Source organism: Drosophila subpulchrella, unplaced genomic scaffold (assembly GCF_014743375.2).
Source record: "Drosophila subpulchrella strain 33 F10 #4 breed RU33 unplaced genomic scaffold, RU_Dsub_v1.1 Primary Assembly Seq354, whole genome shotgun sequence".
Classification (NCBI taxonomy): Eukaryota; Metazoa; Arthropoda; class Insecta; order Diptera; family Drosophilidae; genus Drosophila; species Drosophila subpulchrella.
The window spans coordinates 468,896-481,908 of NW_023665577.1; the positions used below are offsets into that span (position 1 = coordinate 468,896).

The following is a 13,013-nucleotide window of genomic DNA, read 5'->3' on the forward strand; positions in this document are numbered from 1 at the left end:
CAGTTTTAGCAACAGTCATAGAAAGCGTCACTATCGAAACAATTATAATGTTAATACTAAAATCTTAAAACAAGTATATTTATTGCACACGAAAAAAGGGTAAATATAATTTCTTCTATCCGAAAATTGACTGATAACGATATAAAATTTAAAGGCACTGCGTTAAGGAAAGCCAAGCAATTTTTAATTAAAATTAAAAATGTTGAACTTTAGAATTCTTCTGATGAATCGATGGAAATAATTAGATTTGCAAATGCAGTACTTCTTGTCGGTTTTGTCGTCGACACAAGTGGAAACCTCTTCATAACTGTCGAGCCGACTGATGGAGGGCACCTCCACTTCCACAGACCCGGTGAAATTGTTGAAGAGAACGGTGGCTCGAAAATCGGCAGAGTTCTGATTCACTTTGAACATGGTGCGATAGGTGGCCACATCTGTAAAGGGCACTTCATCATTGAAACTCCGGTCTAGGTTGATTTTGATCTCAGTATGGTGGATGTACTTTAAAGTTAGTTCCGAGCAAAGGCCACTGAGATTCCTGGCGGCCAGGTACTCGTTGATTCGCCTTATCACCTGGGGAGCAATCCGCCTAGCCCAATGGGCCTGAAGTCTCTTGAATGGCACGCAGGTGCAGTAGTGCTCCGGAATTCCAGCGTCCCCACAAGTTCTCGACTCATCGATGGGAAGGAATACAGACTGGCACTTTGGACAGTCGGCTGCTTTGGTGAGTTTCTGGCCACCTGGAGTACCCCCCAGTTCGACGATGTGCTTCAGGGTGTTGTGCAGATCGTAGTTGGAGGTCAGGCGGTTTTGGTTCTCCCGAAGACCGCGCACATACTCCGGATATTGGTCCCGGAACCAGGGCGGCAAGTATATAAACATCGAGGGCAGACGCTCCTCCAGGAACCCACTGGGCAAGTACATGATTTTCCCATAACGAGCTCCATGGTCCGAGAGGAATATCATAATGCTCTGCTCGAACACCCCATCCGCCTGGAAATCCAGCAGATACTGCAGGACATAGTCCTCCATTTTCGAGGGCATCTGAAAGCTGTCGTGGCTGAAGCTGTTCGACCAGAAAAGACCCCATATGGGACGCTCGTGCAGGAAACGCCTGGCGAAATTCCTGGCCATGTCGTAGGCGTAGCTACTGGTGATCCTTCGGCCAATGCAGTACCTCATAGAGCAGTCGTGGCATTTCCAGGACTTCAGGCCCCACTCGAAGGCCTGCTGGAAGGGCCTGAGGTAGTAATCGGTGGGTTGCTCCAGAAACCCGGGTACCATCGAGTTAAATGTATTTATGCCCGTCTCATCTTCGCCATAGGCAGTCAGATAGCTGGCGTTCCGGAAGAGCTTCCATATGAAGGGAATCTGGTCCAGGCAGCCCTTTTTGCGCCAGTCGCACACCTTTTCCAAGACCGAGTCTGGATGATAGCCAGCCAAAATGGACAGAAGGTTGGGGAAGGTGTTGTCGCCTATCTGAAATTGGGATTAATAATTAGCGAATTTAATCATGATTTCTTCACCCACCTTGTTGTATCCCTGCAGCTCAAACCATCCGCTGCCCTTTAGAAAGTTAAAGACCTTTGGCATCGTTCGACGCAAATTTATCCGCGACAGGCTGTCTATGCCGAACATAAGTACACTTGGCTTCCTTTTAGCCGGATCCATCGAAAGTCCTTTGGGAGGTGGGCTGTGTTGGATGAGGCTGTAGGCATCGCTCTGCAAAATGTCAGACTCGTCGCCAAGACGATGACAGGCCAAAATCAGTCCCTGAACATCGGGAGGTACTTTGTAGTTCTGAGTGAAGTACTTCCGTTTTGCCCTAAAGGATAAAGCATTATATGATCACGTTTGATATTTATTCTTTTCGAACACATAGGCGGAGTATCTATTTAGGAACTAGATTATTAGTGTAGGACCTATTAAACTACGGATTAATATAAAATATATTTTGATGGTATTCACTTCTTAACAAGAATATGCATATTTTAAACGTGTATATATAAAATGATAAGAACACATACTTTTTATAACTGTCGTGCCGCCGATTGCGGGTTATCTTCTGATAGTAACAGCTGTACTTCTCCTTTTTAGATTTCAGAATAATAGAGGCTAGTGTTTCGTTGATAAACAACACATATCGCCTTCGGCTGACGTCATAAATAGGGGTAACCAAGGCACTTTCGTTGGAACAAGACTCGAAGTGCTCGTGATGGTACACTGCCATGGCATTCGGCTCGAAAGGATCCACATACGGAATCTTGCACTTGGCGGTATTCACAAAGAAATGGGGCGGCACTGCATCCTTCTCTTTCGGTTTTGCTGTCTCAGGAAGGTATCCTGATTTTGCCTCTAAAAGCTCCGAAGTTCTAAATTCCTTTTCATTTGCTTGGTTTGTCAGATTGGGAATCATAATGAAGGCCATGAAGTAGATGCATTGCCATTGCAGAATAGAATAGATAATGTTCATCATGACTGGCGTTATCAGCTCCTTATGACGCTTATCAAAGCCAAGTTCATACAACCGTTGGCAAAGATGTATAATACTAGATAGTTCTGGTTCATTAAACAATTAAATTTGACTTACTAAATAATATCTTATAATGAGAACTCCATCAAAGTTTTTGGTAATTTTATCAAACATGAATCTGACAACAATTTAAACGAGTGTTTCGATCTGCACTCAAAGCGTTATCGTTGATATGGTTATACCTGTTACTGTTACTGGTTAAGTAAAGGGTATATTGTAGCCGTTAAAAATGTAGAAGGGCCGTTTTCGGCCTGTCCATAAACAGATCTCGATATTTCGGCAACTACAAAAGCTAGGCATTGGTTTCAAAATATTTCCTGCTGATTTCATTTGTCAATACAAGTATATGCAAAAAATCGTGTAGTCGCACTATTAGTTTAAAAGTTATGAATAACTAAGTTTAAAAAGTTTAAAAGTTTAAGTTTAAATTTGATCAGAGTAGCCAGTAACTGATAGTCGAGCAGCTTTTTTGAAATTTGTTTTATTTCTATCAGATTTTTGTCTACATGTCCTCACTGAAATTAAATGAATTGCTTAATGCTAAAGCGGTTAGTTTTCATTGCATTTTAATATAAACTAAGCTTGGGTATAATAAATTAACTTGATTTAACTTTTAAAGAATATGCCATGTTGGTAAATAATAATAGTTAACAATCAAATATTTTGTTCTTAAAATTAATTCAGCCAGTCAGTTGACCTTTAAGCAAGTGTCAGAAGGCCTTAAGTGAAAGATTTTTTAATGACATTTACCGAATAATTGTCGTGTTTGCTTTTGGGATCCGGCATGAGCTTGTTGCTGTTGGCTTGGCTTTTGTTGCTTCTGCCGCTGCCAACTGGCAACAAAAGTCAATTCACAGACACTCCAGGCGACGGCGGAGTCGGAGTGCAGCCAAAAGGCAAACAAAATACGCGCACATAGTCAAAGCAAAAGGATACACACAAAAGTACAGTGGTTGCTTAGAAATGCAATTCAAAGTTTCCAAAATACAAGTTTCCAAGGCACTAAAACAATCTTACAAAATTTAGATGATCAACAAACTGTTATACTTGTAAAACCCGTATTTTGGTGATTTGGCAATGGAATAACTTCACCGTCTTTCCGACTTTCGGAAAAAAAGATTCCAAGGTCCATAGGAATAAATAAAATTCTAATTAAAACTTATATACAAAATTTAACATATTTATTTGTATACAATTAAAATTTATAACGATTAAGTTCACCCAGTCAGTAAAACATTAAGTGTTGTAGCAAACAATGTATCCCGATATATTTAACACATTTAACAGCCGGACTTTATAAGTGTTTTTTTTTCAGACGTATCGAACCTTGTAAAAAACATAGTTATATTTTAGAGGTACATTAACGCCACAAAATAAAAAGAACAGTTGTATCTTTATTTTTTTATACCCCAAAAACTGCTATATAAATTAAATACAAACTACTAAGTATCCCAAGATCATTATGGTCCTCCAAAAAAGAATGTGCGAGGGACCACTGTGCGGAACTGGGCCACAAATTCACACGCAGTGTGTGACAAAGGACTATTCCCTTCCCGCTCGGCAGCCCGGCTGCTGAATGCCCTCCGTGTGTGCCGCTGCCGAAGCGAAACACCCAAAGAGTCACTGACAGAAACAGGATTCGGGTAATAAATTACAAAATTTGACATTTTCTGTTTTGGATCCGCTTGCGCCTGAATGCGAGCGGCAGCCCTCTCTTTCGCACGCCATCCAGCCGTCTCTTTCGCTTGGTTTCGGTGTGTGTCCAGTTCGGTCGAGCCCAGTCGACCATTGCACAAAGCAGCCAGGACCTGCCAGGACCTGGACCTGGACCTGGATCCAAAAAGGCATCGACGCAATGGTCATAATGACGCTGCCGGAATGCAACTGAGACCAAGGATAACCCGCAACCGTGAGGGGACAAGAGAGGGAATAGAAGCGCCCTATGCGGTCCACAGATAGTTAACTGGAAACTTATTATTTTACACAATTTACAATTATCAGATTCGAATGTGCACTCAGAGACGGCAATCCTGGGGATGGGGGTACGGGTAGAAGTCCGAGCTTGGGCGACAGATGCAGCTGCCCTCCCATGGGAACGGCCTCATTTCAGCAGAAGTCACCGAAACGATTTAAGATGTGATTTAATTTTCCAGAAACTGTGGCTGTAGTTCTCGTCGCTCTTAAGGGGAATTTCTTGGCCAGTCAGACAGCGTCGTCATCAATCATTTCCCATAGTTAAGCCGGGTTAACCTCGACGGGTCTTAGAGGGGAACTTGGCCAGCGGCCGATCAGAGGTCGGGCCGGGAAATATGGAAATTAAATGCGATTGGGAAGGCAGTATCCGCGGCAAGCGAAGTTAAACTTTCTGAAATATTACAAATAATAATACTTTTAATAAATCTTGAGAAGTTAGTATTAGTTAGTATTTTGAAGAAAAGCTTGTAACACAGAATAAGAGATTTTTCTCCGACCTTTAATAGCAAAAGAGGTATTACGGAATAAACTATAACTCATCTATTTATTTTTAAGCCTCACACTTTTACATATGTTCAAAGTAAAATTATTTTAGTATCTTTGAATTTATAATTTACATATTTTTCCTTTAGTCAATACATAAGGTCCAAGATAAGATTTTAATCGAAATTTGTTTTCTATTAAAGAGTCTACAAATAAATTTTAAAGATAAGATATGTACTATCTAACTATAATAAACTAAATATATTCGATTATTAAAATATTCTTTTCAATTTAAGAATACACTTTATCATTCCCGTTTTTTGGAAATACCAAACCAGTAATTAATTTTAACATTGTGTTTAGCATTTCCCTTCATTAAGTCCCCAACGATTTAAAAATTTCCTTAATATCAATTAGGTTTCGTATTTTTCTGAAGATACCGAAAATACGTTATTAGGAAATAGTTTTTAATAAGATTACTTAAAAGTACTCACCCTTAATTTAATTGATTATTTTTTTCCCGCAGCTCAGATAAAAGTTTTTAAATTCTTCGAATGCTGCTCTTTAAATTTCCCGCAGAATTTCCCGGCATGGCTGAACAAGGGCTCATAATAAATCCTACCCAACGCTCCGTGTTCCACCCCCTTTTGTTGTTACTTTTCGCGCATGCGCCCCTGCTCCGTCACAGAAAGAGACAGCACTATTCGGCGCTGGGATCGCTGGCATTTCCAGAGCGGCCAGGATATTCCAGCGACCGCTCGCCATGGCTGTTGCTTTTGTTCGCCGGCAGCGGAAAGTGCGCGCCATGCCATAAATCACAAATGGCTCGCATTCCAACTTTCCCACCCCACTCCGCCCTTCCCTTTCTTTTCCTTCCACGAATCCCTAAACGTTTACGGCCAAATGGCGGCACAAATTTGAATTTGCATTTGAATTTCGCACGCCGTCTTTCAGTTCGCCCGCGGCCGCTTTCACTGGCGCTTTGTTTTTGCAACGAACCGCTTATCTTGGGGATGGGAGCAGCGGGGTGTGCAGGGGGCGGTACTGAGGGGAAAGGGGCCACATCAGCAACGACCAGCAAAACAAATCAATTAAGGCGAGGAGGAGAGTGCATTGATAACTGCGCCCGAAGTCAAACTCACGCACAAGTAAACAATTTAAATACGAGCTGAAACGCAAACACAGATACAAAGAAGAGATACAGATGCAGAAGCAAACACAGATACAGATACAGTCAAGGCGACAAAGTAAATAACCGAGGGGCGATAAGATCCAAAACGTCGATGACTTCTTCTTCGGCAAATGCATTGCGAGAAAAAAGGGGTGCATTATTTAAGGAGAAAAAAACCAAGTACAAATAAATTAAAAATTGAGTATTACATTAAAAACCTATTAAATAACCGTTAAAATAGGTTTAAGAACTAATTTAAAATATTAAATGATTATAATTCCTATAATATACCATAGATTTATTGTAAATAACTTAACCTATTATTGTTATTAATAATTCATTTTTTTTTGTATTTCTATGACCAATTTAGTAGCGCTTAACACGGCTAAATCAAATGTTTTAAAGTTTATTTGGGATGGTTTTAAACTTAATTAATCTAAAATGCATTTTATTAATGACATCATTAAATACAATAAATCAAAATAAATACTTCGATATTCATATACTGCAAAAGCGATCTGAATTTCTCTGAGTGTGCTCATTAAGTCGCAACGTAGTCTAGACAGAGCAATCGATCATAACGATGTCGCTCTGCCTCATTCTCGCGGTGTACAATTTTCGGGACTCTTCTTGAGTTCGAGGAGATAATGAGCGCTCGACGTCGGCGCGTCAGGAACAATACGAAGAACCCAATTTCGAGATAGAGATAAGCAGAACGTCGGCAGAGATACGGTCTTCTGAGCCGAGCTCAGTCGCCTCTGCCGATTCAGTCGAGCCCCGAACGCGAAGTGAAGCGCATTGAACCCACAAGAACCGAGATAATCAAGCCGAGAGAGAAAAAATCATCAGTAACATCCTGTAATAAAAAAAAAATATATAAGATCCGAAACAAATATTTAATAGTGATAAAAACATTTTAAATTTTTGTTAAAATAGTGAACATTACTTAAGCTGTTAGAAGCACCGATGTGTGGTACCGTTAAAAGAAAAAATAAGCAACAACTTTAAGACAATAGTATTACACTTAATATTTTTAAATAACCTGAGATATTTTGGTCTTCAAACAATGTTTTGCTGTCTAGTTTAATATTCAAAATATATTTCAGAAGTAAAGTTCTTTAACTCTTTGAAGCTTATAAGACATTTGGAATAAGCATATTATAAGAGTTGATAAGATGGACAAATTATTAAGAATATCACGGTTTTTCTGTCTTCGATCTTTAATGCACTTATGTATATGACATTACTAAATCGAATTACGGATATGTTTCTTGCAGATCAGCCATGGCGAGTCTGCGGCTATACATCGGACTATTCCTAGGCCTAGCTATCGCCTTGGAGACGGTCCTTGGAACCCCAGTGATCACCCACATCAGCAAGGACGTGGTGGCCAGTGTGAACGACACCGTGGAGTTCACCTGCACCGTGGAAGAGGTGGGCCAGCTGTCGGTCAGTTGGGCCAAGCGACCCAGCGAGTCGGACACCAACTCGGTGGTGCTCTCCATGCGAAACATCCTCAGTCTGCCCGACCAGCGCTATAATGTCACGGTGACCGAAGGACCCAAGGCCGGAAGTGCCACCTACACTTTCCGCATCCAGAAGATCGAGGTCAGCGACATGGGTCCCTACGAGTGCCAGGTGCTCGTCTCGGCCACGGAGAAGGTGACCAAGAAGCTGAGCCTGCAGATCAAGACGCCGCCGGTGATTGCGGAGAACACCCCGAAGAGCACCGTGGTGACGGAGGGCCAGAATCTGGAGCTGACCTGCCACGCCAACGGCTTCCCCAAGCCCACGATCTCCTGGGCCCGCGAACACAACGCCGTGATGCCGGCCGGAGGTCATCTGCTGGCCGAGCCCACTCTGCGGATTCGCACAGTGCATCGGATGGATCGCGGAGGCTACTACTGCATCGCCCAGAACGGAGAGGGTCAGCCGGACAAGAGGTTGATCAGGGTGGAGGTGGAGTTCCGGCCACAGATTGCCGTCCAGAGGCCCAAGGTCGCCCAGATGGTGTCCCACTCCGCGGAGCTGGAGTGCTCCGTGCAGGGCTACCCGGCACCCACTGTGGTCTGGCACCGGAACGGAGGACCCGTGCAGTCCAGTCGGCACCACGAGGTGGCCAACACGGCCTCCTCCTCGGGAACCACCACCTCTGTGCTGCGGATCGAGAGCGTGGCGGAGGAGGACTTCGGGGACTACTACTGCAACGCCACCAACAAGCTGGGCCACGCCGATGCCCGACTGCATCTCTTCCAGACCGTCATCCCAGTGCCCTCCTTGTCGTAGGCTCCACCGCCACATCGCAGTCTCCATTCCCACGCATAAGACTGGACCCCCACTTTCGCATCTCGTCTCGCTTTTTGGGCAATTCGCCAGTCCGGATGCGGCCTGTGTTTATATTATTAATGATTCATTCAATTAGCTCCCATTCAGACTTCATTATTTTCGGACACACTCGAGATCGAGCCACCGCCTGTGCCTTATGAATTTTGCTCCGCATCCGTCGTTCTATGTAAATCACATTTATATGCTTAAGTAAATAACGTCCTCTGATAAAGTTTAATCGGTCTTTTCCTATGTGGTGGGGTTGGGTGAGGATATGGGATAAGTGAGCTAATATAAGAGTGAGATATACCCATCAGAACAGCTAGTAGTATTATCTTTTAATGAATTAATCACATGGCATTGCAGAACGTGTATATCCTAACAAGAAGAGAGGGGGATTGTAAACTGTGATATATATTTAGAAATGCAAATAGCAATTAAAGGACTGGTTTTTAAAAATAAAGGATCATCTGTTAATATCTAAGCTAAATATACTACTAGTCCCACTCTAAATTACCTTCTTAAGCAAAGGCTATCAAAATAATCAATAGACTCAAATCAATTCAAGGGATTTCCTATATGTGAGTGCAAATAAAGTGGTGTAAAATGTAAATATAGATTTGGGTAGGTCTGTCTGATTAATCATGTAACAATCAATATATTTTGTATTTCCCTTACATAAATAGATGAACAACTTTTCCTATTACCTAAACAAAAGATCCCCCAAGAAAAGCCTTCTTAAACGGCTTTAAATCTCCCATTTGATTCCCCGAGGTCCCACCTTGACACCGTATGCAGCGTGTAGCCTCCATTCAAGGCGGGTATCCAAACAGTTCATACTGCCGAAAGTCATTTGCCAAAAAGTTAACTGGGCCCGCTCAAAGTGCCACAACATTTAACTCTTCAATCATGGTTAAAAAATGGCAGTCAGTTCACCTCTTGACGTAAACACTCACATGGCTGTGCGGCTTAGGGGGGTTTGTGCCGAAAAGTGAACCCGAAAGTAAGTTGTTCATTGTAATTGAGAAAAATGCGGGGCATTTGTAAGGCGGCCCAACGAGTTGGGTCTGCCACTGGCACAACAACTATTCAGGGTGTTGCGGGGGAGTCCCAGTCCCCGAAGGACTCCATTATGGCCCGAGCACATTAGTTTAGCTAAATCCCCAGCCCGGCTCATCGCTCACTAAAATCAACACTTGCTAATGACTTAATTGTTTCCATTAGAAACCCGTTGCTGGAATACATTTGGCAAATTTTTCATCCTCGCTCTCAGAGTCCTTTTTTTTGCACATGTCCTGTTGGCCGTCCTGCACCCCGTTCCAAATGAATCCTGGCTAAATGTCTGTCTTTATTGTAATTGGTATTGTTGCTGCTGCTCGCACGCATTCGAGCCAGAAGTCCAGGGACAACACGTGCGTCCTCGTCTGAAACTTCCAGCCTCGAACCCGACCGCCCATACCATCCCATCCGTACATCCCATCCTGTCGTCCTTTGGCTAGAACATCATTTCATTGTCTGCCGGAGTCGGAGGCTGAGGCTTCGGCGGCAGGAGCAGCCCAACATGGACGTCGACGTGACTTTTATTGATTTTCGGCCCGAAACCTCCCCTGAGAGAGAGCGGCAAAAGTCGATTGGAACGCAAGCTGTGCGGCTCTGCGGCTCGGTGAGTTTAGGGGTGGAAATCGCGCTGCTCAAACAGGGTTTTCCCTTCACGACGACACCCTGCCGCAGAAAATGGCAACAGTAAGGCCTGGCTAAGGAGCCCGAACGAAGGCATCAAGGATATCTCACTTTCAGTTCCTCCTCCACTTTCCAGGAGGTTGCAGGAGGATGTTAAACAGGAGTTGACGCCTGCGCACTGGATTTTAATGGTTACCTTGGTTCCAGAGATGACAATCCAGACACTCTATATCAATGTCGAAATATGGCTAATTCAAAAATTTACAGAATTTGGTACTGGATCGCTAGATTGTAAGTGACTGGATCGTGATTTTAAAACTTATTTTGTACACAATGTAATATATTAACTGCCCTTACTGCAAAGGTAATTAATCTTGTAATATTAATTAACATGCAATGCACTTTTAATTAAGCTATAATAATCTATTGAAAACTTCCTTGATCTTCAAGCTAAAGATTATATTCTTACCTTATTGTGCAAATCCCAAAGCATAGCCATAACTATTATATAAACAAATTGGTTAAACTTGCCTAATCTGCTGATCAATCATTATTAAAATGTTCGCAATGTTTTGCTTATGGTAAGACAATTTTTTAAATGTGATTTTAAAATAATACATACTTTTTTGGGAACCATCAAACATTCTGTCATTCTGATCAATTTATAGCCAAACAAAAACATTTCAGCACTGCTTCCGACTTGCACTTTTATTGGATGCTGTTGCTGGAACCTGGAAACCGAGTCCGCCGACAATCTCTGGCTTCCAAAACGTGCCGCCTCCACAGGCGGACGCTCATTCGACTGGGATCTTTTGGCCAGGATGCAGTGGCCCAGATTCCGCGGGTCCAGCACCCAATTTTCCACTATTTCCACAGCCTTAACGGCGAACGCGGTTGTAAACAAAGGCCGTGGTGTTGGTTTTACGAGTTGACGATGGCTGATGATGATGCTCAGTTCTGCGACTCTATATGCACTGCCAAGGAGCTGTCATCACAATAAAACGCGGGCAGCGGCACGTGAAATTCGATTGGGTGAGTATCTCGTTGAAGATTTGACAAAAGCCCCCAAATGGTGTGCCGAAGTGAAATAGGAATTTGGTGATTTTATGAGTTTTCTTATGCCGTGTGTGTGACGCAGAGTGTTTTTAAAATCAATCGCTTATTATGATTTAAGTTAACCGCGCCTTGACTTTTATATCTTTTATCCTAAGTAATTATAAATAGTTGTTCTCAATATCAAAAGTTTAAGTGAGTGCATCTTTTAAAGTAATAATAGCGCTAGTTCTTAAATGTTGTTAATTTAATATATATTTATGGCAAAAGTGTTGTCCTTTAAGAAATATGACAATTTTACATCTAAATAAATTTAATTATGAAGAAGTTTTTCCGAGTGAATATTGACTATATGTAAAGAACAGGTTTCTTGGCAACTGAATTTTTGGACTGTGGCCAGAAAAGTAAGCCTAAAGTTTTTTTTGGTAGTTTGCCAAAACGAATTATGTGATATACTCTGTTTTTGCATTCAGATTCAATTTTTGAATTAAAGTGGGTGACAGTTGAAGTCCATACTGCTAATAAATCTGATACAACAATATATTATCCACTCATAAAAAATACAAAATTATTTTTTTTAATAAAAAAACTATATAGTTGAAATAAGTAAATATTATTGGTTAATATTAATCGAACTGAATGGAATTCATAAATGTTCATCCTTAAAAACAAGGATGTCGCAGACTTTACGGATTCGCTAGATGAGAAGGGGCTTTACTACATTTTATACTGCAATTTTGGTAGCTGCAGATTTTACAGGTCTCTAGATCTATATTTTTTAATGAATGTCTTAACAAAAACTCATTTATGTACTTTATAATTGACTTCTTTAAAAATTCTGTATACCTTGAAATTTGAGGCTTGCATATACAATTTTTAGGATCATAGATCCATTTCGAATTTAAAATTTTCACTTAGTCCATTTATTATATTGTGCTTAAAATTAAAAATGTATAATGGTTTTAATGTATATCTTTTATCCTTAAATCTCAGTTAATATCGCCATTTTAATTAAAAGTAAAAATTTGACTAATTTCTCTCATAGCTAGAGTAGTGACTTAAGTCCAAGCACACGACTTTTGAGCTAATGATCCATGTGTGTTAAAATGTATCCTATCTTCAATACAAAGAGCATAATAAATGTAGGAGTTTGATCGCTGAAAGACTTTAAATGCGTTTAGCTTGAAATGCCAAATTTTGAGATGTATCACTCTTATAATAAATGGGCAATTTGCTGGAAAACAAAATTGAAGTGAAAACATTACTTTCGCACATTCTTACATATATATTTGTTTCAAATAATCCCCCAAAAGATCTTGCAAAGTTTAAACTTGATCAAATTTATTGGTGTCTTAAGATAATTACTGGATAATTATACGGATTCGATTGGGGCGCCAAATGAAGGCGGTAAGGTGGGTGGTGCAGATGCAAATGAATGAGTGCCACGCCTCCAATCAGATAATTATGAGCATGTTCGCCGTACGCGCCCATAAGTAATTGCATTGTAATTAATGCTGGCACGCCGCTCTCTGTTTGCAAAAGATAAATTAGTAGATGAATTATCGCTGGCAATAGTGGGGCATTAATTGAAGTCTCGCGCGCTTGATTTATGAGTCCTGCGCAATTTATGGACGAATGCATAACCATTTTCCCCAATATCCGTTAACATGCGGCGAGCGACAGAGATGCCCGAGTGAAAAAATGGAAAACGGCAAATGCAAATGGGAAAAACTCCGCCATAAATAATAATTTAAATATTTCATGGTCCGGGCATAAAAACGAATTAGCCTCGCG

General features: G+C 41.4%; 2 protein-coding genes across 2 annotated transcripts; one reads left to right on the forward strand and one right to left on the reverse strand.

The window, feature by feature from the left end:
• Positions 1-90: 90 nt before the first annotated feature.
• LOC119560325 lies at positions 91-2,667 on the reverse strand. The gene is made up of 3 exons (XM_037873707.1): positions 2,028-2,667; positions 1,531-1,825; positions 91-1,479 (listed from the first exon to the last, which is right to left on the reverse strand). Exons 1-3 carry the CDS (start codon positions 2,474-2,476, stop codon positions 184-186), a joined length of 2,040 nt encoding a protein of 679 aa, XP_037729635.1. The 5' UTR covers positions 2,477-2,667; the 3' UTR covers positions 91-183.
• A 4,263-nt stretch (positions 2,668-6,930) lies between these two features.
• LOC119560145 (protein amalgam) lies at positions 6,931-8,724 on the forward strand. Its single transcript, XM_037873499.1, has 2 exons — positions 6,931-7,019; positions 7,439-8,724. Exon 2 carries the CDS (start codon positions 7,446-7,448, stop codon positions 8,445-8,447), a length of 1,002 nt encoding a protein of 333 aa, XP_037729427.1. The 5' UTR covers positions 6,931-7,019; positions 7,439-7,445; the 3' UTR covers positions 8,448-8,724.
• Positions 8,725-13,013: the final 4,289 nt, after the last annotated feature.

Bases quoted from the DNA above. Each gene is read 5' to 3' on its own strand.
- LOC119560145 (XM_037873499.1), top strand. From the start codon at position 7,446: ATGGCGAGTCTGCGGCTATACATCGGACTATTCCTAGGCCTAGCTATC.
- LOC119560325 (XM_037873707.1), bottom strand. From the start codon at position 2,476: ATGATGAACATTATCTATTCTATTCTGCAATGGCAATGCATCTACTTC. The intron at 1,826-2,027 runs GTATGTGTTCTT...TTTATCCTTTAG, and splicing joins CGGCACGACAGTTATAAAAA to GGCAAAACGGAAGTACTTCA. The intron at 1,480-1,530 runs GTGGGTGAAGAA...TCCCAATTTCAG, and splicing joins AGCTGCAGGGATACAACAAG to ATAGGCGACAACACCTTCCC.